Source organism: Octopus bimaculoides, chromosome 6, assembly GCF_046866305.1.
Source record: "Octopus bimaculoides isolate indiv1 chromosome 6, ASM4686630v1, whole genome shotgun sequence".
In the NCBI taxonomy this organism is placed as follows: Eukaryota; Metazoa; Mollusca; class Cephalopoda; order Octopoda; family Octopodidae; genus Octopus; species Octopus bimaculoides.
Genome location: NC_142933.1, coordinates 24,798,714 through 24,823,700, shown reverse-complemented (window position 1 = coordinate 24,823,700; position 24,987 = coordinate 24,798,714). Strand labels below are relative to the sequence as shown.

The following is a 24,987-nucleotide window of genomic DNA, read 5'->3' as shown; positions in this document are numbered from 1 at the left end:
ACTGCGTGGCACCTTGGGCAAGTGTCTTCTACTATAGCCTTGGGCCAACCAAAGCCTTGTGAGTGGATTTGGTAGACGGAAACTGAAAGAAGCCCGTTGTATATATCATCATCATCATCATCATCATCGTTTAACGTCCGCTTTCCATGCTAGCATGGGTTGGACGATTTGACTGAGGACTGGTGAAACCGGATGGCAACACCAGGCTCCAATCTAATTTGGCAGAGTTTCTACAGCTGGATGCCCTTCCTAACGCCAACCACTCAGAGAGTGTATGTTTACGTAATCTCATGACCCATCACTGTCAAATAATATTAATATGAGCAATAACTAATAATAATCTGGTAAGCTCCCAGTGCATGTGTGCGCGCATATGTTTGTGAGTAGGAGACTATGGGTGCATATATATTAACATACGTGTATATGTGTGCATATATACTTATCAGCGTGAATGTATCTACGCTCATGTGCATATGTATACATGTGTATGTATGTAGAGAAATGTACATGTGTACGTATATATATGTAGATATTTGTATATATATATATATATATATATATATATGTGTGTTTGTGTGTCTGTGTTTGTCCCCCCACCATCGCTTGACAACCAATGGTGGTGTGTTTACATCCCCGTAACTTGGCGGTTCGGCAAAAGAGACCAATAGAATAAGTACTAGGCTTCCAAAGAATAAGTCCTGGGGTCGATTTGCTTGACTAAAAGGCAGTGCTCCAGCATAGCCACAGTCAAAAGACTGAAACAAGTAAAAGAGTATGATAAAAATAAGAAATTAAATTGCTAATTACAATCACGCAGAAACAGACCATTTGAACAAATTTGATAAAAGCAAAGATTAATAAAATCCAGACAGCAAATACAAAATCTGTGGGAAAGGAGATGAAAGTTTTAATCATCAGCAAGGGTATAAGTGCAAGCATGACTGTGTAGATAAAAGAGTCCTTGAGAATGTTAGCTGAGTGTGTAGATTCACAATAACAGGAAAGTAGTATGAACTACTTGTGATAGAGAATAAGAATTATAAGACTTCATAGGACTTCCCCATAAAGACTGAGCATCCTATTGAAGCAAGAAGACCAGATATGATTAGAGAGGACAAAAGAAACAAGCATTGTAAGATCATAGGCTTTGCAATACCATATGATAACAGAATGGATACCAAAGAAATTGGTAAAAAAACGAGAAATGTGAGGACCTTATTAAAGATATGAAGAGATTGTGGAAAACTAAGACTACAATGTTCCTATGGTAATTGATGCACTTAGTACAACACTCAAATTGCCACCTGAAAGACTGAAGGATATTGGAACTGAGACTTACATTCTTGAACCTGCAGAAAAGTACAATCTTATATTAAGGAAGAATCTTTAGAAATATTCTTGAGATTTGAGGAGACTTGCTGTCACCAAACCTCAAGACAATATTCCTGCTAATATAGTATGTAATTGTTATAAGAGATTCATCATCATCATCATCATCAGGAAGTCATATTGTCATCATCATTATTTAACATCCGTTTTCCATGCTGGCATGGGTTGGAAGGCTTGACAGGAGCTGCATTAGGCTTCATTGTCTGTTACAGCATGGTTTCTACAGCTGGATGTCCTTCCTAACACCAACCACTTTACAGTGTGTACTGGGTGCTTTTTATGTGACACCAGTGCCAGTTCTTTTCACATTGCACCAGCATCAAGGCTTTTAGCATGGTATCAATAATAATAATTTTTAATATGGATAGAAGGCCAGAAATTTCGAGGGATGGATAAGTGTATGAAATTGACCCCAGTGCTTGCTTTGTGCTTCGTTTTATCATTCTATCGACATTGTACTTTCCTTTTCTGCCTTGCTTCCCTCCTCTTTCTACCTCTATTAATAGGATCTAACCACCACGCAATCTCACTGTGTTTTATAGCTACTCCCTCTCCCCACTACACCTTTTATATCTGTTTATAAGCTGTGAGTGTTGTTTATTATCTGTTAATTCTGAAAACTACTAAGTCATGTGTTGATAATCTCTCCATCTTAACAGCAAGTTGTAACAACAGCAGCCGTTAGTGAGATTTACTTTAAACCTTAAAACTGAACAGATCAACTCATTAAACAGATAACTTCTTGACATGGTGCCAGGAAAGGATTTCATGTAGCAGCATGTTGTTGTTATTGTTGTTGTTGTTGTTGTTGTTGTTGTTGTTGTTGTTGTTGTTGTTGTTGTTGTTGTTGTTGTTGTTGGTGGTGGTGGTGGTGGTGGTGTTGATGGTGGTATCTTTGTTGATTTATTTTTTGCTGTTGTTGATGTTACTAGCTTTTGAGTTGTGACTGGTTGTTGTTGATGTTGGTGTTAATGTTCTTATTGGTTGTGGTGGTGTTGTCTTTTTATTGTTTTTGGTGGTGGTGGCGGTGGTGGCGGTGGCAGTGTTTGCATTGTTGTTCTTGCTGATGCTGTTGTTTTTCTCATTTTGTTGACACTTAGCTCTAGGTTCACTCTGATTGATCAGACCTATGATCAAAGGTGTTCCAGCCATGACCATCCCACCTTTTCAGAGATATCATCTACAGCTATTGTCCACTGTCTCTTCCCACTGTTTCTATACAAAAGAGCTAGGGAGATTAGGCTGCTATTTCTTGCAGGTTCAATGACTATACAGAGAATACTTTATTGGCTTGTGTTATTCTTATTTTTGTTCTTGTTATTATGGGTGTTGTTACTGCTGCTGCTGTAATTACTACATTAGATCTCTTTCTTCTAGAATTCATCAGTTTCACAATTCATTTACTTCTGACTACAGACTTCATAAAACGCCCACCAATTGTACAGTGCTCACACTGTCTGAAATATGTGAAGTCTCCAAGAAGCTGAATATTTGACCACCTTAGATATGATGAATGAAGGCACATGGCTTAGTGCCTTGCATGTTGCACTCACAATTGCAAGATCATATGAAGTACTGATGCTGGTGCCTTGTAAAAGGCACCTGGTACGCTATGAAAGGTGGTTGGCGTTAGGAAAGCATCCAACCATAGAAACCATGCCAAAACTGACAATTGGAGCCTGGAACAACTCTCTGGCTTACCAGCTCCTATCAAACTCTCCAACCCATGCCAGCATTGAAAATGGACATTAAATGATGATGATGGATGGTGCATTGTGTTCTTGAGTAAATTACTCCAGTTTACTTAGCTGTGAATTAGTTCAGAGTGAATGTTGTGATCTTGGTTATTTATATGCCATAGAAACTGGGATACTGGCCCTATGAGTCCTGGGGCCTAAGATAATAATGTCAAGGTGATTATGATGATGATAATGATGATCTTGGTCTGTGTTACATTTAAGGAACATTTCTGCTGCACCTAATGTTACATCAAATTTTTTATTAGTAATACTAAAGTTGTTCTCTCTGTTAATGAATCTCTTAACAAGTTTGCTCTTGGAATTTTTCGAAAGAAGACAATCCTAGTTGCCTCAGCCTTGCTAACATTGGGATACATTCAGTTGCATGAGGCCCAATACATATCTGGTGTTTATTTCATCAACTCCTTGGGCATAAAAGGCCAAAACAGCCTTGGTAGGAGTTGAACAATTGACATGAAGGAATGAACCAAAATTCTGCTTGGGCTTAATCTGGCGCTCAACATATTTGTTACCTCATCACCCGTGTTCCGTCTGACACTTAATCTGTCTTTTCATGGTTCATTCAAACCACCTTATTGATTTGAGCCAATTCTGATTTATTTCTCCTAGACAGATATTTTAATTAAAGAGTTTTGTAACTGTTCTGTACATCTCTTCCTAACACAAATGTACACACACACACACACAGGTGTGGCTGTGTAGTTAAGAAGTTTGCTTCCTAACTATATGGTTTCATGTTCAGTCCCACTGCATAGCACATGGCATCTTGAGTGTCTTCTACCATAGCCAAGCTGACCAAAGCCATGTAAGTGGATTTGGTAGAAAGAAACTGAAAGAAGTATGTTATGTGAAAAGGCGGCGAGCTGGCAGAAATGTTAGCATGCTGGGTGAAATGCTTTGCAGTATTTCGTCTGTCGTTATGTTCTGAGTTCAAATTTTGCCGAGGTCAACTTTGCCTTTCATCCTTTTGGAGGTCGATAAATTAAGTACCAGTTGCGTACTGGGGTTGATCTAATCGACTGACACCCTCCCCCAAAATTTCAAGCCTTGTGCCTAGAATAGAAAAGAATATTCTGTGAAAATATGTCTGGCCATGGGGAAATATTACCTTGCTTGGAAACAGGAAGGGCACCCAGCTATAAAAAATATGCTTCAATAAACTCTATCTGACCTGTGTAAGCATACAAAAGTGGCTATAATAATTATGATATTTGCATTTGTTTATTTCATATAACACCTGATTCTCCATGCTAGCATGGCTTGGACAGGAGATAAATGAAACAATATTGTTGCCCAGATGCTTTACCTGTTGTCAACCCATACCTGTTTTATCAAGTAAGGGATATTTTCATCACAGTAGATTTTGAAAATGCAGGGCTGCCAGATGATTTGTTGGTAGGAAATGTCAACAAACCTCAACGGTTACTGCCCAGCCATTAAATGGTGATGTAGCTATATTTGATGGCTTTCTTCCAGTTTCAGTATATCAAATCAAGGCATAAGGCTTTAATCACCAGGTGGTGTATAGCGGGACCAAACCTGAAACCACTTGGATGGAAAACACGCTCCTCAACCACACACACACACACACACACACACACACACATACGCACTCTCTCTCTCTCTCTCTCTCTCACATATAATTTCATTCTGCCATAAATTGGTATTAACTTGTCCTTTCGTTTTTGCATATCATAAATTGTTGAAGAATTAATGCTATGTTCGTGTGCAATAGGATTCTTTCCAAATACTGTATAATTTAGATTTCCAGATGCAGTGTGAGAGTTCTATGCTTTTTTTTCACACCTTTCACAAATTTCTTACTCTTGTTCACACCGGAGCATAGTTTCACTAATGGAGGGACAATATGCATTCAGATATAGACAATTACAAAACATTCAGATGCTGGCGACTCTTCGCTCCAACAGGAACGTAAACAAGGATGGAGAAACATTTGTGCCCAGTGATAAGCACTTGGGAAAAAATTAACAAATATCGGTCTCCCTCTCTCTCTCTCTCTCATACACACACACAGACACACACACACACACACACACACACACACACACTCGCATGTGCATGCACACACACACACACACACACACACACACACACACACACACACACACACACACAGAATGGTCAATTTGGTCTGCCAGACTGTTGGAAATCGGATAAATGAATTTTATTGTTTACCTATATTCATCCCCACTGTACCTTGAGGGTATGTTCCAACACATCTTAGTTCTTTATTGCCCACAAGGGGTTAAACATAGAGGGGACAAACAAGGACATACAAAGGGATTAAGTTGATTACATCGACCCCAGTGTGTAACTGGTACTTATTTAATCAACCCTGAAAGGATGAAAGGCTAAGTCAACCTCGGCGGAATTTGAACTCAGAACGTAACGGCAGACAAAATATCACTAAGCACTTCGCTCTGTGTGCTAACATTTCTGCCAGCTCACCACCAGCATCTATCTCTTCCTCTCTCTCTCTCTCTCTCTCTCTCACTTTCAATATATATATATATATATATATATATATATATATATATCTTTAATCCTATCTCTCTCTTTTCTCTCCTTTCTTTTCCAACTGGCATAGCCATGTGTCTCTCTGTGTATATCTACACACACATTCCAAATGGCTTAAGATTAGCATCATGCTTGAGACTCGGAGTACCAACAAATTTGAATCAAACTGTTTTGATCCATGCATGTAACTCCCAGTAAATGCGTTGAGTGCCCTTCTTTCGTTTGTCTCCTCACTCATATATATATATATATATATATATATTGGTCAGTTGTCTGTAAGTTTGATAAAAAAAGTACTCTCTAAAATCTCTTGAGCAGTAATAGTTAATATAGTTGTTGGTCATGCCCAGTCAGAGAGTTCTTAGCAATATAGGCAACTTGTCTGACCAGCTGGCTGGAGGCACATAACCTCTCTACTACTGGAGGTAGGAATTACAGTCTTGGTCAGTCAGGGTTGTGAAAAAAAAACCCTGAAATGAAATTCTCCTCAGTGACATCCCTTCCGAGTGAGAGGAGGAGTAATCTCCCTTTCATTGGTTCCACTTATGTCTGTAAGGGATCAATACATGCATTATTTCCATTTACTAGTCTCACCAGAAGGGATATCACTCATAGAATTTCATTTCCTGAGTTTTGTCACAACCCTGACTGATAAAGACTGTATTCCTACCTCCAGAAGTAGAGAGGTTATGTGCCTCTGGCTAACTGGTCTCGTAACTCTCTGACTGGCCATAACCAACGACTACATTATATATAAGGTAAAAACGGTAATATATATACATATGTATATATATATATATATATATATATATATATATATACACACACATACATACACATACTATGGTCTTCTTTACAGTTTCTTATTTCTTTACTGCCCACAAGGGGCTACACAGAGGGGACAAACAAGGACAGTCAAACGAATTAAGTCGATTATATCGACCCCAGTGCGTAACTGGTACTTATTTAATTGACCCTGAAAGGATGAAAGCCAAAGTCAACCTCGGCAGAATTTGAACACAGAACGTAAAGACAGACGAAATACCGCAAAGCATTTCGCCCGGCGTGCTAACGTTTCAGCCAGCTCACCGCCTTTACAGTTTCTGTCTACCAAATCCACTGACAAGGCTCCTGTTTGTCTCAAGAGTATAGTAGAAGATATTTACCCAAGGTATACACAGCCATGCCTGCACCCATGTGTGTGTCGACATATGTAAATAGACAGAAAGAGAGAGAGAGAGAGAAATTGTTTTGTATTTTTCCTGTAAATACAGTCACACATATATTACCTGCATATTTTTGTGTATAAATGTGTGTGTGTGTGTGTGTTTGTAATATAGAAAAAGACAGCAACAGACAGATACACTCAAAGACATGCACATAAGATATAATTCCTGTGACAAAGTCAAATCTAAGAAACTCCAATATAATTTCCTTGTATTTTTAGAACAATATAATTTTAGATTCTCTCTGCACTTACAGATGGAATATTAACTAATGGCTAATAAAGTTCAAGGATAGAGGAATCAATAGAGAGAGAGAGAGAGGGAGGGGGGCAAATGTGAAGTCGACAGACAGACAGATAGATGGAAAGAAAGATAGATAATGAGGGAGACAGATAGATGGATAAATAGAAAAAGAAATATATAGAAAGAGAAATATATGTACATATACATATGCATATATTTATATATGATTATAGATGTCTCTCTCTCTCTCTCTATATATATATATATATACATATATGTATATATTTTTATATATGTACATGAGTGTGTATGTAAAGAGAGAGAGAGGAAAGGTGATAAGGTGTGATGTAGGTTGACAGATAAGTAGATATATTGGTAAGGAGGGAGATTAGTTGATAAAGAGAAAGATACATTAAGAAGTAGAAAGAGAAGTTTTGAAGTAAGCTGATATATACATTATTCAGTAGGGAGATAGATTTGTATATATAAAACTACTCGGGAATTAGATAGAAGAAATAGGCAGCTATGTAATTATGCCAAAAGCCTAAAAAAGGAGAAGAGTCCCTTAGATGAACTTCTACATCAAATTTCACTCAGGATGTGTTGTGCTGCAGGTTCAAATCTAATTACTCAGCAAATTTTTTAATAGTGCAACAATACTTTTTCTCATTGTTTGACTGAAATTAGATTAGATTAAATCGCCTATGTTCAGTCCACTGGTGGACAAAGGCCTCAACATGTTCTCTCCATCAACCACAGTCTGATGTGGAGGCTGGGAATTTGGGTTTGAGATTATACTGGTTTGATGAGCCAACTCTGCTACACTAGCTCAATGGCCTGGCAGTGAAGTTTTTCTATACTTTTACCCAGGTTTAGTTAAGATGATTACATCAACTCCAGTACTTGACTGGTACTTATTTTATCAACCCCTGAAAGGACAAAAGGCAAAGTTGACTTTAGTGGAATTTGAACTCAGTGCATAAGGCTAGAATACCACTAAGCATTTCACTTGGCATGCTAATGATTCTGCCAGCTTGTGGCCATAACCGAAATTAATGGGCCTGTAATGGTTGCAGTTATGTGGGGAAATGATTGGTGAAAGTGTTCAGTGTAGGTGGAGGTTGGGAGGTAGAAATAAAAGTGGTGGTGGTGAGAGGAAATGAAAGAATCAGTGGACCAGTGTTGTGGGGAACTGTAGTAGTCATGGTGGTGAGAGGAAAGAGAATTTGTTGATCAATGTGTAGGTGAATTACTGTAGTGGTGGTGTGGTGAGAAGGAGGGTGATGGTGTAGAGGAGTTGGAGATTGACTTAGTTTGGTTAAGAAATGTTTTCAGCTTACTCAGCGTAGAGACCGTAGTTGTAGCAGTACAGAAAGACAAAGAGAAGAAACTACATCTCTAGGCTCAAGGCTGTAACATACCACGGAATGGTTCTTTGCTCTTTCCAGACTGTTGTAAATTTTGCATGTCATAAACAGCTTGTTTGTACTATCTTGCGTATCATTGAAAGGGGAAATACAAACTGTTAGTGTCTAGTGTTCGCATAAAACATGCCATTTGCAACATTAATGATGTGCTGTGGGAATAACCATTCATTTATTGTGTTGTGTTACATAAAAAACAAAATTGTTTATGATGTTTGAAAGTAATGAGCATCCTTGTTGTCTGTAGCGAATGTTTTATGATTTTTGGTTGCAAATATATGACAATCTTTGCTTCACTCAGTCTACATGGCTGTCAAATGGATTACATAAGATTTTAATATATTTATCTGGCTTACAATAAGTATGGCTGTGTGGTAAGAATTATGCTTCCCAGCCACTTGATTTCAGGTTCAATCCCACTGTGTAGAACCTTGAGCAAGTGTCTTTAATTATAACCCTTAGCCAACCAAGGTCTTGTGAACGGATTTGGTGGATGGAAACTGAAAGAAGCCTGCCATGTATATATATGTGTGTGTGTGTGTGTGTGCATGTGTGTGTTTGTATGTTTTACTGTCTCCTTGCCTTAGCACCACCATCATACTGGCAGTGTCCTTCATGTCCAACCTTCTGTGGAAGCATGTCTGGTCTTGGGAAAATATTACCCTGCTTGGAAATAAATATGTGAGGTTTGGCAACAGGAAAGGCATCCGACCGTAGAAAATCTACCTTCGCAAATTCTGTCTGACCCCTGCAAGCATGGAAAAGTCGACATTAAAACAATAATGATGATGATGAATTACTCACATTGAGAGATATTTAAAGTCACTCTCTAACTTGAAATGGGCAGCAATTATTGTTATCAGTTGTTGTTGTTGTTATTGCAGTTGCTTTTAATAGTTATTATTGCTGATTTTCTCTCTCACCTCTTTTTATTATTCTCTTTTATTCTTCTTCCTCTTTTTTCATGCTTCATTCCCCCCCCCCCGTCCCCCCCCCCTCTCTCTCTCATTAACCAACTTTTATTTCCTTTCATTTATTTTCCCCCATTTTCTCTCTCCTCATTGTTTTCCCATTTACCATTTCCACAGTTTTCATTAATTCTTTAACACATTCTTGGTTTTTCTCTCTCTCTCTTAATCTTTTCCTGTTCGTAATTGCTGTTGTGTCTTTAATGTTATCCATTTTAAATTCTCTTTAAGAAATCTATTATCTACCTTTTTAACCGTTATCATCTATTTCCCATTTCTTTTAGAATATATTATCTGTTATCATTGCCTTCTATCTTTTACTTGTTTCGGTCATTGTCTGCAGCCGTACTGATGCATCGTCTTAAATGATTTACTTTGAACAGACTGACCTCAGTACTTTGTTTTTCTTAAATTTAGTATTAAGTCTATTGGTCTCTTTTGCCTGACTGCTAAGTTACTGTAGAATGTAAACAAACCAATGTCAAGTGGAGTGGGAAAAAACAGATACACCTAGCACTTCTTCTCTCTTTCTCTCTCTCTCTCTCACACACATCATCATCATCATCATCATCATCATCATCATTTAATATCCGTCTCCATGCTGGCATGGGTTGGATGGTTTGATATGAGCTGTCCAGCTGAAAGGCTGTTCAGGCTCCATGTCTGTTTTGGTATGGTTTCTATGGCTGGGTGCCCTTCCTAACCCCAACCACTTTACAAAGTGTACTGGTTGCTTTTATGCAACACTGGTATGGATGTTTACAGGCCTGCAAGATTAGGGATGCTCAGCCGGAGAGGGTTGCAGGGACGGGCTTGCAAGATTAGGGATGCTCAGCTGGAGAGGGCTGCAGGGGACGAGCCTATATGCGAGGGCAATCACACTTGTACTTAGCTTGATGTGTCTTTTCAAACACAACAAATCACCAGATAAGAGATACAAACCATCCAACCCATGCCAGCATGGTAAACAGATGTTAAATGATGATGATGATACTTTTTATAATTTATTGTTTTTTTTAAGAAGATCTGTTATCCATTTGTTTTTTTTAAATCTGTCATTGACCTAACCAATTCCTTGTGAATGAATTTGGTTGGTGGAAACTGTGTGGAAGCCCATTATATGTATATTTATTTATATATATTTATTAATATTTCTCTTAGGCATCCTCGAGACTAATAACCTGGTGTAGAACTCAGTATACGTATGGTCCAGAATACAATGTTAGACGAGTACAGAGTGGTAATAGAAACAAGGAGATGAGACTGGAAAAAACAAATGTTATGTAATGAACTTCATTAGCTTACAGCTGTTTCTGCTATAAGATATGGTGAGCTCTTAGTTGAGTACCTGGATAACATCCTATAGCTTCATCAGAGTCTTGAATATGAAGTAGACTTAATTTGTGTAAGTTACAGTATGTTCTGAAAATGTAACTTTCCCAAATAAAGTCCACTTCATATTCAAGGCTCTGATGAAGCTATAGGATGTTATCCTGGTACTCAACAAAGAGCCCTCCACATCATAAACCAGAAATGGCTATATGCTAATGAAGTTCAGTTACATAGCATAAACATAACATTAATTTTTTCTGATGTCATCTCTGTTTATATATGTATATATAGATAGGCGCAGGAGTGGCTGTGTGGTAAGTAGCTTGCTTACCAACCACACGGTTCCGGGTTCAGTCCCACTGCATGGTCACATTGGGCAAGTGTCTTCTACTATAGCCTCAGACCGACCAAAGCCTTGTGAGTGGATTTGGTAGGCGGAAATTGAAAGAAGCCCGTCGTATATATGTATATATATATATATATATATATATATATATATATATATATATATATGTGTGTGTGTGTGTGTGTATGTGTTTGTCTCCCCCCCACCATCGCTTGACAACCGATGGGGGAGTGTTTACGTCCCCGTAACTTAGCGGTTCAGCATAAGAGACCGATAGAATAAGTACTAGGCTTCTAAAGAATAAGTCCTGGGGTCGATTTGCTCGACTAAAGGCGGTGCTCCAGCATGGCCGCAGTCAAATGACTGAAACAAGTAAAAGAGTAAGAGTATATATAAACACATGTGGTGTGTGTGTGTGTGTGTGTCTTTGTGTTTGTCCATCACACCACTGCTTGATGGCAAGTGTTTGTTTATGTCCCCATGACCTAGTAGTTTGGCAATAGAGACTGGTAGTATAAGTGCCAGACTTAAAAAATAAGTATCGCAGTCAATCTGTTTGACTAAGCTCTTCAGAGTGGCCACAGTCCTAGGACTGAAACAGTTTTAAAAAATCTAATCTATTATCACTTATGGTCTTTTTAAAATCTATAATTTTTTCTTTAGAAACTTTATCAGTTTTTGTCTTTTTCTTTTGTTTGTGTGTGTTCTTCACTGGAGAAGTTATCATTCACATGACAAAATTCCAAAATTTTGCTGGGTTAAAATTAAACCATTTTTAAAATATCATTTATCTTTTTTCTTAAAAAAATATTGCTGTATTTTCTAATATATAAGCTGACTTTGTATATTGTATAAACATTGAAACATCTTCACTATCTTTCCATGTTTTGCTGCATTTCACATGAAGTTTTTAGATCCTCCAAAGTTGCCTTGGTGTACTGCTTTTTGGTTGTAAATTTTGGTCTAAAAATTTTGACTTAGATGCTGGAAAATATAGAATCTATTTAAAAAAAAAAACATTTTATCTAATATTATTTTTTTGTTAAATCTGTTATCTAAAATATATTTCCATTTCACTTTTGCCAGGCAAAGATCATGTGTGTCGCTTCATAGGTTGTGGCCGAACTGAGCGCTACAATTATGTTGTGATGTCACTGCAAGGCAAGAATTTAGCTGAGTTACGACGTAGCCAGCCTCGCGGTTGCTTCTCACTTAGCACAACTCTTCGACTTGGATCTCAGATCCTCTGGGCTATAGAATATATTCACGAAGTAGGCTTCCTTCACCGAGACATAAAACCTGTGAGTACAGACATAATTGTTTTTTGTCTTTTATTTCTTTATATTTCTCTAAAATAGCCATCTATATATCATAATGTAAATATATCATAAGAAAATTTAATGGCAGTATTCATCCAGATATAGTATCACTTTTAGATATGCTATGTATAAAAACTGTGGAGGCGCAATGGCCCAGTGGTTAGGGCAGCGGACTCGTGGTCATTGGATCACGGTTTCGATTCCCAGACCGGGCATTGTGAGTGTTTATTGAGCAAAAACACCTAAAGCTCCACGAGGCTCTGGCATGGGGTGGTGGCGAACCCTGCTGTACTCTTTCACCACGACTTTCTCTCACTCTTACTTCCTGTTTCTGTTGTGCCTGTAATTCAAAGGGTCAGCCTTGTCACACTGTGTCACGCTGAATATCCCCAGGAACTACGTTAAGGGTACACGTGCTTGTGGAATGCTCAGCCACTTGCACGTTAATTTCACGAGCAGGCTGTTCCGTTGATCGGATCAACTGGAACCCTCGATGTCGTAAGCGACAGAGTGCCAACAACAATGTATAAAAACTATAGCGGATGCCCAAAGGATTTTTGTCTTAGTTTGGTTGGCAGTGAGTACATACTGCTGACAAATCTCAACAAGACAGAAATGCACATTTAACACAGTCACCTGTCGTTACTGGATGATTTTTGTCTACTGCTGAAATAGTTTGTTTTTAAACACTGTACATCCATTAGAGATACTATCACTTGACAAATGCTGCAGTAACTTATTTTTTGTGATGTTTTTACATTAAGTATGACACACCTATGGCTATTTTAATCTAATATTACTTCTGTTGCATATAACGGATTTTTCTAAACCTTTGACATGCCCCACCCCCCCTCTCTCTCTCTTTCTCTCTCCTGCTCTCTCACACTTTCTTATTTTCTCCCCCCACTCTCCCTTTTCTTTTTCATCTTCACATATTTTTGTTAAAATCAAGAAAGAATGGCACAAAAGAAATATGTCTTAATATTCAACTATTTACTAATTGTTACAGTAGTCTTTGCTACATCACATGAGATGGATATTTTTACAAATTAATGTACTTGGAGCTTTCCTCAAGTGTCTTCACTGTAGAAAACTGTGGTTTTGTTAGATGTGTGTTTTAACCCCTGTAGAAAACACTGGTTTTGTTAGATGTGCGTTTTAACCCCTGTAGAAAACACTGGTTTTGTTAGATGCGTGTTTTAACCCCTGTAGAAAACACTGGTTTTGTTAGATGTGTGTTTTAACCCCTGTAGAAAACACTGGTTTTGTTAGATGTGTGTTTTAACCCCTGTAGAAAACACTGGTTTTGTTAGATGTGTGTTTTAACCCCTGTAGAAAACACTGGTTTTGTTAGATGTGTGTTTTAACCCCTGTAGAAAACACTGGTTTTGTTAGATGTGTGTTTTAACCCCTGTAGAAAACACTGGTTTTGTTAGATGTGTGTTTTAACCCCTGTAGAAAACAGTGGTTTTGTTAGATGTGTGCCCCTCCTCCCCTCATGCTCCCCCTGCCTTCCTGCACATCCCTCTCCCTGCTCCCATTTCTCTCTCAATCACCACCATTTTGCACATACGTACAACACCCAGCCATAGAAACCATGTCAAAGTAGGCAATGGAGCAGAAGGCAATCCTTGGGCTCCTATATCCTGTCAAAATCATCTAATCCATGCTAGCAAGGAACATGGATAGTAAATGATGACACACACACATGCACACACACACACACACAAACACACACACACAAACACACACAAAACAGATTTCTTTCAATTTCCATCTACCAAATCCAATCACAAAGCTTTGGTCAGCCTAGGGCTGCAGTAGAAAGCACTTACCCAAAGAGTCACACAGGGGACTAAACCTGAAACCATGTGGTTGGGATGTTCCATGGTATTGTGTTGGTGACAAAGGTGATGGTGGGTCACAATAATGAGATTACTCTTTAAAACCCTGTCACCATCCCCCCCATCCCAACTGAGCTATGATCAAAAGTGTCACAGCCATGACCATTCCATTTATTATTCAAAGTATATCTGGGTCTTCATTAACCAATTTCTGGTTTTATGTTAATCAGATATGAATGGTGAGATAGCTGATAACGGTTCCCATGTTGAAACCCATGACCTTTCCAGGTCATTACGAAGAGTGGAACAGAACTGCCAAACTTGTTTACTTCTCCCTCTTTTTCCTTGCCCCCATTTAAAGAATTCCGATGAAATATTTCTGATAAAAATCTATTCCAAGAATTGAAACCAACATGGTATTTCCTGGTTCTTTGGCATTCCACATGGAATAGTGTTGCAATTATAGTTAATTATGTCTTATGGCCCATTACCTAATGCTCAATCTTTTAACCAAAGTGTATTTAGGACTACAGTATCTTGAATATCCTTTCCTTGTTAAAATAGCACGCAGTAATTTAAGGGAAGCTGGCTAAATATTTGTAGTAGATCAAGTGATTGCATACAGGCTCCCTGTTTTCTTTATCATCATCCTCATCATCATCATCACCTTCATTGTTTTAGCATTCATTTTTCCAGCATGGGTAGTAGTCTTTAGCTGACCAATTCCTAATTTCTTCTGCAATTGAGATTTCTTTCTTATATGTTTAATATATTCATTATTAAGGTGGCAAACTGGCAGAATCATTAGCACACCAGACAAAATACTTAGCAGTGTTTCATCCATCTACATGTTCTGAGTTCAAATTCTGCTAAGGTCGACTTTGCCTTTCATCCTTTTGGAGGTCAATAAAACAAGTACCAGTTGGGTACTGAGGTCAATGTAATCGACATAACTATTCCCCCAAAATTTCAGGCCTTTCTACAATAGGCACAAGACCTGAAATTTGGGGGTAGGGGTGCTAGTCATTTAACTTGACCCCATTGCTCTTCTGGCACGAATTTTGTCAAGCCTGAAAAGATGAATGGCAAAGTCCACCTCAACAGAATTTGATCTCAGAATGTAAAGACAGACAAAATGCTACCAGGCCTTTTTGTCTGGCGTGCTAACAGTTCTACCAGATCACTGCCTTTAATTCTTTCTAATTTTGGCACAAGCCTAGCAATTTTGAAGAGGAGTTGATAAGTCAGTTTCATTGGCCCCAGTGCTTGACTGATACTTATTTTATCAACCCCCAAAAGAATGAAAGGTAATGTTGACCTTGACAGAATTTGAAATCAGAATATAAAGCTAGAAGAGATGCTGCTAAGTATTTTATGATTCTGCCCGCCTGCTGCCCTTAACATTGACAATACATAAGACCACATATTTGGAGAAAGGAAATGTCAATTTAATCAATCCCATTATTTGACTGGTAATTTATTCTGTCAAACTTGGAATGATGGAAAGTGAAGTCAACTCCTGTGGGATTTGAACTCAGCATCTAAAGAGTAGTAAGTAAACCTGTAAGAAACATTTTTTCCTGCTTTCTACTGATTCTGTCATGATGGCACATGTAAAGACATTCGAGCGATATTGTTGCCAGTGCCGCTGGACTGGCTCCTGTGCAGGTGGCACATAAAATACACCATTTTGAGCGTAGCCGTTGCCAGTACCGCCTGACTGGCCTTCGTGCCGGTGGCATGTAAAAGCACCCACTACACTCTTGGAGTGGTTGGTGTTAGGAAGGGCATCCAGCTGTAGAAACTCTGCCAAATCAGACTGGAGCCTGGTGTAGCCATCTGGTTCACCAGTCCTCAGTCAAATCGTCCAACCCATGCTAGCATGGAAAGCGGACGTTAAACGATGATGATGATGATGATGATAATAATATACCTAAAATATAATTATTTTTGATTATGTATGAGATCTGCACAGTTTCACTAATTATCAGGAAAAAAAGGTGTAGTCAGTTTAATTATGAGTTTGTAATAGTCTGCATATAGTTTTCTTTAAACAGGAAATATTGTTCTGGGGTGGCACTGAGTTCTTTTAAGAAAATTCGATAATTACAAGTGAAAATAACTGAGCTAACATTAGCTTTAAGGCAAACGATAAACCTGTGCATTTTATCACACTGTTTTCAATATGCACACAAACACACACACACAAGATATACACACCTAAAACATAAATGATTATATAATTGTATAATATTGGATCATAGTTAATTCTCCAATATAGAGTGTAACATTTTCTTATGGGGGAAAAAACAAAATGGAAATTGGCAGAGCTGTTAGAGCATTGGCGAGAATGTTTTGTGGTATTTGTTCCTGTTCTCTGTGTTCAAATGCCGCGAAGGTAGACTTTACTGTTCAATCTTTCAGGGTCGATAAAATAAAGTATCAGCCATGTACTGGGGTTGATGTAATCAATTTACCCCTCCCTTCAAAAATACTGTGCCAAAATTTGAAATCATCATCATCATCGTCATTGTGATGGTGGTTGTTGTTGAGGCAGTGAGCTGGCAGAATGGTTAGCATGCCGGACAAAATGCTTAAGGCATTTCTACTAGATTTACATTCTGAGTTCAGATTTCATCAAGGTTGACTTTACTTTTCATCCTTTCAAGGTCAATGAATTAATTACTTGTTGACCACTGGGGTCGATGTTATTCACTTGACCCCTTTGCCAAGATTTTAACCCTCATGCTTATAGTAGAAAAGATCATTATTATCATTATTACATCATAGCTTCTTGATAATTATATTAAAAGAATCATATCTTGAGATAAGGCGGCGAGCTGGCAGAAACGTTAGCGCGCCGGGCGAAATACTTAGCGGTATTTCTTCTGCAGTTACGTTCTGAGTTCAAATTCCACCAAGGTCGACTTTGCCTTTCATCCTTTCGGGGTCGATAAATTAAGTACCAGTTACGCACTGGGGTCGATGTAATCGACTTAATCCCTTTGTCTGTCCTTGTTTGTCCCCTCTATGTTTAGCCCCTTCTGGGCAATAAAGAAATTAGAATCATATCTTGAGATTTAGTGACAAGTTCCTTCAAATCTCAAAGACTAAGAAAGATTTTCACAGAATATAGGATGTCAGTTTTCAGCAACTCAGTTATTGAAGGTTCAATTCATCATCATCATTATCATCATCCAGTGTTTTAAACCCAGGTTTTGTCCCCGTTAACAGGGGTGGTCAGATCTACCTCAACGCCATAGCAACCGCCCTAACACCATCTCGCCATCTTGCCCTGTTTGGGACGTCCTCCCTTTTCAAACCAACCCTCCCAATCTCCTCCTCCTACACCTGTCCCCTCCACCTTTTCCTCGGTCTACCTTGCTTTCGTGCTCCATTTACCCCAAATGTAATCAACCTCCTGATTCAATTCTGATTCCAAAGACCTGAAAGAAATGTCACTTAGCATTCAGTCCAATGTGGTTCTCTCTACCTTCTCCATCATTTCTTCCATGCAGTAAAAATCTATCGTCCTTCATACTTTCCTTCTCTTCCTTGTCGCAGTCATATCTGGTCTCTGTGTTTCTGCTACAGGATCACTTTGCTTGCAGAAATCCACATGATCTTGCAATAATTATTTTCAACAACAGATTTTTGGCTTCTGTTGGTGCCATCTTTTAATCTCCCTTCAAACCAAATTTCTAATTTATCTTTCAGTATGTTTTACTCCATACAACTTTTATTACTGTTTTCTTCTCTATTTTGTAACATCTTTTAAACATTTTTTTTCTCTCTTCTTATTTTCTTTCTGCTATCTTATTGCATTACGCACACTAAAATGGTTGACAATTTTGTTGACTTACCTATGCATACAACACATACGATATCATTGATATCATTCGTCTCAGTCTATTGTTTGTTTATACAAGGTTTGTTGTCCTTGTTTAACTTCAAGACAGTTTTGATCAAGTATGTTTATAACCAAAGTTGTTCCAACCATCACCATCCTGTCTTCTTTCCAGCTATGATTTATAACTACATTATCCAATATTCTTATTGTAACACAGTGGAATGATTTGAAGGATACACAGCTGTTATTTCTAGCAGATAGAGGCACCTTCATTACTTGTTCTTATAAAATCCTGATTTTATTCTCCTTTCTCTTTAGTACTTTATCGTCATTGAGTCTATTCTACTTCTGGATATATCTTCTCATTGCTAAACAAACTGATCATATAACACTCTTTCTATCCAGTTTCTCCTATTTTATCTCTCTTCTTCTTTTGTTTTATAACTTTTCTGTTATTTACAACTATATTTTTGTTGTCTATACTTCTCTATATTTACCATTAATCTTCTTGACATAGAAGATTCTATTCCTTTTCCCTAACATATCTCCCTCCTGCTAGAACTACTACATGTACTATATCTGTTGCACCATTCACCCCCCTATACCTTCCCCTTTTATTGCTGTGTACAGTCTCCCAAAACTACTGTATTGTAAGTTGTTAAAATTTTTCTGGTTTCCCCATACATTTCCTCATGTCTATTTCCTATCTAATCTTGAATAAAAACTGCTGAATATCTCGCTATTAGCATTGCCAGTGTGTTGAACCCTTTAATCATAATTCATTCTGTTTAATTTTCTTTCTAAGATTTCCCTGACTCTTCTCCTACTTTCTTCTTCAAACTTCCCTCTTCCTTTTCTCTCTCCGTGTTAAAAGTGTGACATCCTTTCGCATATCAAATTACATCACAATAGAATCATTGTGGCTGGCAAAATCGCTTAGCAGCATTTTGTCCATCTTTACATTCTGAGTTCATGCGCCGCCGAGGTTGATTTTGCCTTTCATCCTTTCAGGGTTGATAAAATAAGTACTAGCTGAGCCCTCGAGTTGATGTAATTGACTAGCCCCCTCCCCCGAACTCGCTGGCCTTGTGCCAAAATTTGAAACCAGTATTTCTGCTGGATATTTTATTCTCATAGACTGTATCAAAGAATCCAGCCACTTCTGACTGAGTGTGAAGTTTGAGGTCATCCATGAAAGTATTTTGTTGATTTCTTCATTATTCCTCTCAGATAGATGTTACTTTGGTTTCCTGTTTCGTAATAAAACAGGTTAATGAGCACAGTGACAAAAGGTGGGAAATATCCTTGGAAAACTCCTCTTTCTACCACAGTTTTATCCAAGGATTCTTGACACTGTGGCAGTTTTATCTAGAGGTAGATCATGAGTTAGATGGTTGGTAGGTCCAGCCTGAAGGTCTATCAGCATCATTTGGTGATAGTTACTTCTGATAAAACCTTCAGGAAGGACATGTCTAAAGATTCTGCCTGCTCGACCCTAACATGAATAAATGGGCAAAGATGATACTTGGATGAATGGAGGAAAACCTCAAAACCTCCATCAAAACCCCAATCAATTTTAATATTTCATCATCATCATATAGGCATAGGAGTGACTGTGTGGTAAGTAGCTAGCTTACCAACCACATGGACCCGGGTTCAGTCCCACTGCGTGGCATCTTGGGCAAGTGTCTTCTACTATAGCCTCGGGCCGACCAAAGCCTTGTGAGTGGATTTGGTAGACAGAAACTGAAAGAAGCCCGTCGTATATATGTGTGTATACATATATGTATGTATGTGTATATGTTTGTATGTGTGTGTTTGTCCCCCCAACATCGCTTGACAACCAATGCTGGTGTGTTTATGTCCCCATAACTTAGCGGTTCGGCAAAAGAGATTGATAGAATAAGTACTAGGCTTCTAAAGAATAAGTCCTGGGGTCGATTTGATCGACTAAAGGCAGTGCTCCAGCATGGCCGCAGTCAAATGACTGAAACAAGTAAAAGAATAAAAGAATCATCATACATATTTTTTTCCATTTTTGCCTCTCTACAGTATTTCTATGTGATTGTCCAAACTTACTCTAATTAAAACAAAATTTTTTCACTTTTTGCTATGCCTAAACAGAAAGGGCAGTTCAGTGGATATTGCCCTCTGTCGTGGTTTCCAGCATTGGCACACTGGTCATAGCTTGAATAGCAATGATTGATGGTCTGTCTGCTGGATTGAGAATAACCTAGGGCCATAGTTGTACTTTTAATTTTTTTCACTGGCAGTTTGTTTTAAAAACTGAAAAAGAAATTCATTCTGAAATTGTTTCTTTTGTTCCTCGCACATGCCTGTACATGTGTATGTGCTCACTGTCACACTCACACAACTCTATATCCACCTATCTGTTTGTCTTTATTTTTCTCTATGTCTGTCTGTCTCTCTCTCTCTCTTTCCTCTTTCTCTCTCTCTTGTTTGAAATGATTACCCCCCCCCCCACACACACACTTGCATTGTTTTCTTCACGTCTTCATATTCTGTCAGAAAAACAAAACTAAAGCAAACTTCTCGGTGATTCTGCAAGGCATAGCTGTCAGTTATTTGAATTGTTGCTGGATGTCTTAATCTATCAGATGGTGTTGTCAAGAATGGTGGCACAAAGACTTTCCTGTTGGAAGTGTTAGTAGTAGTAGTAGTAGTCGTAGTAATGATATGCCCTGATGCAATACAGGGCAATAGCTCTCATAGCTTCTGATCTTAACTGATTGGAAGTGTTATCACCTACATGATTTGTCTTGGTATAAAAGATGGCCTACAACAAATATTCTGCTTAATACCACAGATTTGCTTGTCATTTGTTTGACCTTAACCAGCTGAGCATGTCCTTTAGTGGCTGACGATATATGCGTCTCTGAACACGAGCAGAAGTAGTGGGGGAGCATCATAGCCATGTCTTTGGGGTTTGAATAATTCACCTCAAAGAGTGTGCTTCATTTTCATCCTTAAACAGCCCACGTTTTCAGTGGGATGGGCTACTCAACCTGAAGAAAATTCTAACTGGGCCCCACCTGCAAGGTCATGCTCTGTTTATCTTGATATGAGAACACCATGTCGTGCACATTTGGTTCTGATGCATGTACCTGGTGTACCCTTATCAGACGGGTAGTCATAATAGGTATACTGAGCTATGTACATTTTATCCCAGCATCACTTTGATGGCATGCACTGTACTCTCACTCAGTAATAATAATAATAATAATAATAATAATAATAATAATAATAATAATATATAGAAAGATGAGTTCTTAACTTTTGTATACGATTGCCAAATTCCATCACTAAGGTAAACATAGCTGACGTAATCCATCACTACGGCCATCTCAATAACAGAAAGCGCAACTCGAAAGTAACTTATTTATTGGTCCTTTGAACAATGACAATATTTCGACATCTCGTGTGTCTTCAGCTGGTCTGGTTCAAAATAAAATAAATGTCAGTCTAATTCAGCTATGTTTACCTTAGTGATGGAATTTGGCAATCGTATACAAAAGTTAAGAACTCATCTTTCTATATATTACATTTCTGCTGAGTTTATCAGTCCTCTAGACAAATACATAACAAAAATAGCAGGACTTACAAATATATATAACATACAGAAAATTGCACTACTGGGTACTGCACACATCCTACGCAAAACACTTTCAATACAGTAAACATAAGAGCACCACAGCAAACCACAGCACATACCCAAGGCGCACAGAGCTGCGCTCGGTAGTGAAGTGAAAGCACGTTATAAAAATAAAACTACTGAATAATAATAATAATAATAATAATAATAATAATAATTCTTTCTAATTTTGAGAGAGCAGGTAATTATGTAAAAAAAAAAATAATAATAATCAAGAATCCTTGTTCGGTACCAGATCAATTCTAGGCTGGGCAAAGTTCAGAGAGCTCCTACCCCTGCTGGTAACAAAGGACCTCTCTCTCAGAGTGAAATGCAGATTTTTTTATGCCTGTGTGCAAACAGCTATACTGCATGGCAATGAAACATGGGCTATGACAGCTGAAAATATGTGTAGGCTTGAAAGAAATGAAGCCAGTATGTGTTGCTGGATGTGCAATGTTAGTGTGCATGTTCAACAGTGTAAGCATCTTGAGAGAAAAATTAGGCATAAGAGGTATCAGATGTGGTGTGCAAGAGATGACTGTGCTGGTATGATCACATGATGCATAAGGATGAGGACAGCTGTGTAATGAAGTGCTGATCTAACTGTGGAGGGAACCTGTTGTAGAGGTAGACCCAGAAGACATGGGATGAAGTAGTGAAGCATGACCTTTGAACTTTGAGCCTCACAGAGGCAATAACTGGTGACTGAGACCTTTAGCAATGTGCTGTGCTTGAGAGGACCCGTCAAGCCAAGTGCACCCATGCTAGTGGCACATAAAGAACATCTTTTGAACATTGAGCCTCACGGAGGCAAAGTGACTGAGTTCTTCTCAAGCATTGGGCCTCACAGAGGCAAGGTGGCTGAGTTCCTTTTGAGCATTGGACCTGAAAGAGATAATGACCAAGACCTTTGGCATTGTCATGCTTGAGAAGAAGACCGATCAAGCCAAGCAAAATCACAGTCATGGAAGATACCTGTGTCATGCAAATTGGCACCCATGCCAGTGGCACGTAAACACAACCCGGTGTCAAGCAAATGGCACATAAAAGCACCCATTACATTCTTGGAGTGGTTGGCATTAGGAAGGGCACCCAGCCATAGAAAGCCATGCCAAATCAGACTGAAGTGTGGTGCAGCCTTCCAGCAAGCCAGCCCAGTCAAACCGTCCAACCCATGCCGGCATGGACAGCAGATGCTAAATGATGATGATGATATATAGTTTAACATAAAAGGTGGCTACAGTGAAGTGACATTGCAAAATTAATCCACTCCCAAACATCAAGGGGTCCATTAGAGAGTTGATTAAATTTTAAATTTTGTAGCATTTTTTCTGATTGAAGAGACACATCTCTTGGGATAGGATACTAGTCTATTATTTGTTAACTTACCCTGAAGATCTGCTGTCCAAATTCATGCATAGGCTGTGATGTACTTGTTATGCTAATATTGTCAGCATGCATTTCACAAGCTGATTAAGGCTGTTTAAGGTGGCTAGGCTACCAGATCAATCTTGGAGCCTGGATATCCAGTTGAATCATACTTTTGAGCGTAAAGGACCACATGTACAGCACAACATAGGTTTTGTAAGTTAGCAACAATGAAGTTTTACCTGATGACCAGATGACACTAACTTGACTGTAACTGCTATGAAATGAAGGAACTTCTGGACTCTACTGGAAAAAAAAGAATGATTTGTGTTTTTTTTTTTTATCAAAATCAAATATAATGATCATATGAAAAGCCACCCGCTGGAACTTGAAGAAATGGATTTATACTAATAGTGGGTTTGAGATTATGTCATGAGTTCATTTCCAAAAGAAATCAATAATTGCTAAAAGGATTCTTATCATAACATTAAAATCTGACTGAATTAGTTCAAAGTTATTTTCGATATTAAATAGTCAGTTTGTTTTTGTGAATTAAAATAAATGAATAAATAATACAAAAATAACTGTAACCAATGAACAGAATTCAGAGGATGATGATATTCAGAGGATGATGATATTCAGATGAGACTTTTATAGTTGGTATGTAATCATCTGATTATCAGAATATCTTCAATCAGATAATCCAAAGCTTAATACATGTATTGAATTTATTCCCAGGCTTGAATTGATTTCTAAATTTCTGATTGGGTGGGGTGGGATGGGGAAATCAGTGTGAGGGTCATCTTGATGATACCACTGTGTAACATTGATAGAAACAAGTATAAACTTGGCTGTAAATGTCAGTTTTTTTATATATAAACCCTGGAGATGTCCTACATTTGGTAAACGGGTTTTAAATGTAAAGTAAAAAAGGGTCAGTTTCTAACTGTACTTGTATCTCTTATTTGTTTCAGTCATTAGACTGTGGTCATGCTGGGGCACCACCTTGAAGGAATTTTAGTCAAATTGACCCCAGTACTTATTATGTTTTTAAGCCTGCTATTTATTCTATTGTTCTCTTTTGCTGAATTGCTAAGGTATGGGGATGTAAACACACCAACACTGGTTTTCAAGCAGTGGTGGGGTACAAATACACACATGTGCATGTGCATGCACACACACACACACACACACACAACAGGCTTCTTTCAGTTTTTGTTTACCAAATCCACTCACACGGCTTTGGTCAGACTGAGGCTATAGAAGAAGACATTTGCCCAAAGTGCCTTGCAGTGAGACTGAACCTAGAACCATGTGGTTGGAAAGCAAGCTTGTTACCACTCGGCCTCATCTGCACCAATATTTACAAAAAAAAATAGTTGAATAAATTACAGAAATTGGGAAATGAAGATTCTGGAAGTATTTATGAAACTGGTTCAAAACAACTATAAATGATCAATATAAAACTCAGCATTTTATTAAGAAAATGGCAGTCAGGCAACTGTGATACTTTAGAACTTCTGGATTAATTTGAATAAACAAAGATTAAGAAAGTGTAATCTCAAACTAAAGCACTTTTATGGATCACTCATTGAAATTTTGGGCCAGTTTGAATCATTAATGGAAATTGATAAAAACATAGAAACTGTAAAATGCCTTTGATGTAGAATGAGATAAAAAAATTAAAATTATGGTTTACTTAGTATGGATGTGATAAATGTTGAT

At 38.1% G+C, this 24,987-nt stretch overlaps 1 protein-coding gene across 10 annotated transcripts in view; it reads left to right on the top strand.

Annotated features, from left to right (window-relative positions):
• The window catches only part of LOC106876343 (uncharacterized), a 390,872-nt gene that overhangs the window by 264,777 nt on the left and 101,108 nt on the right, over positions 1-24,987 (top strand). For all 10 annotated transcript variants that reach the window (XM_052968980.2, XM_052968976.2, XM_089353611.1 and 7 more), the window contains one exon: positions 12,313-12,527. In XM_052968980.2, coding sequence (XP_052824940.1) covers positions 12,313-12,527 — 215 coding nt within the window. The remainder of the gene's footprint in view (positions 1-12,312; positions 12,528-24,987) is intronic.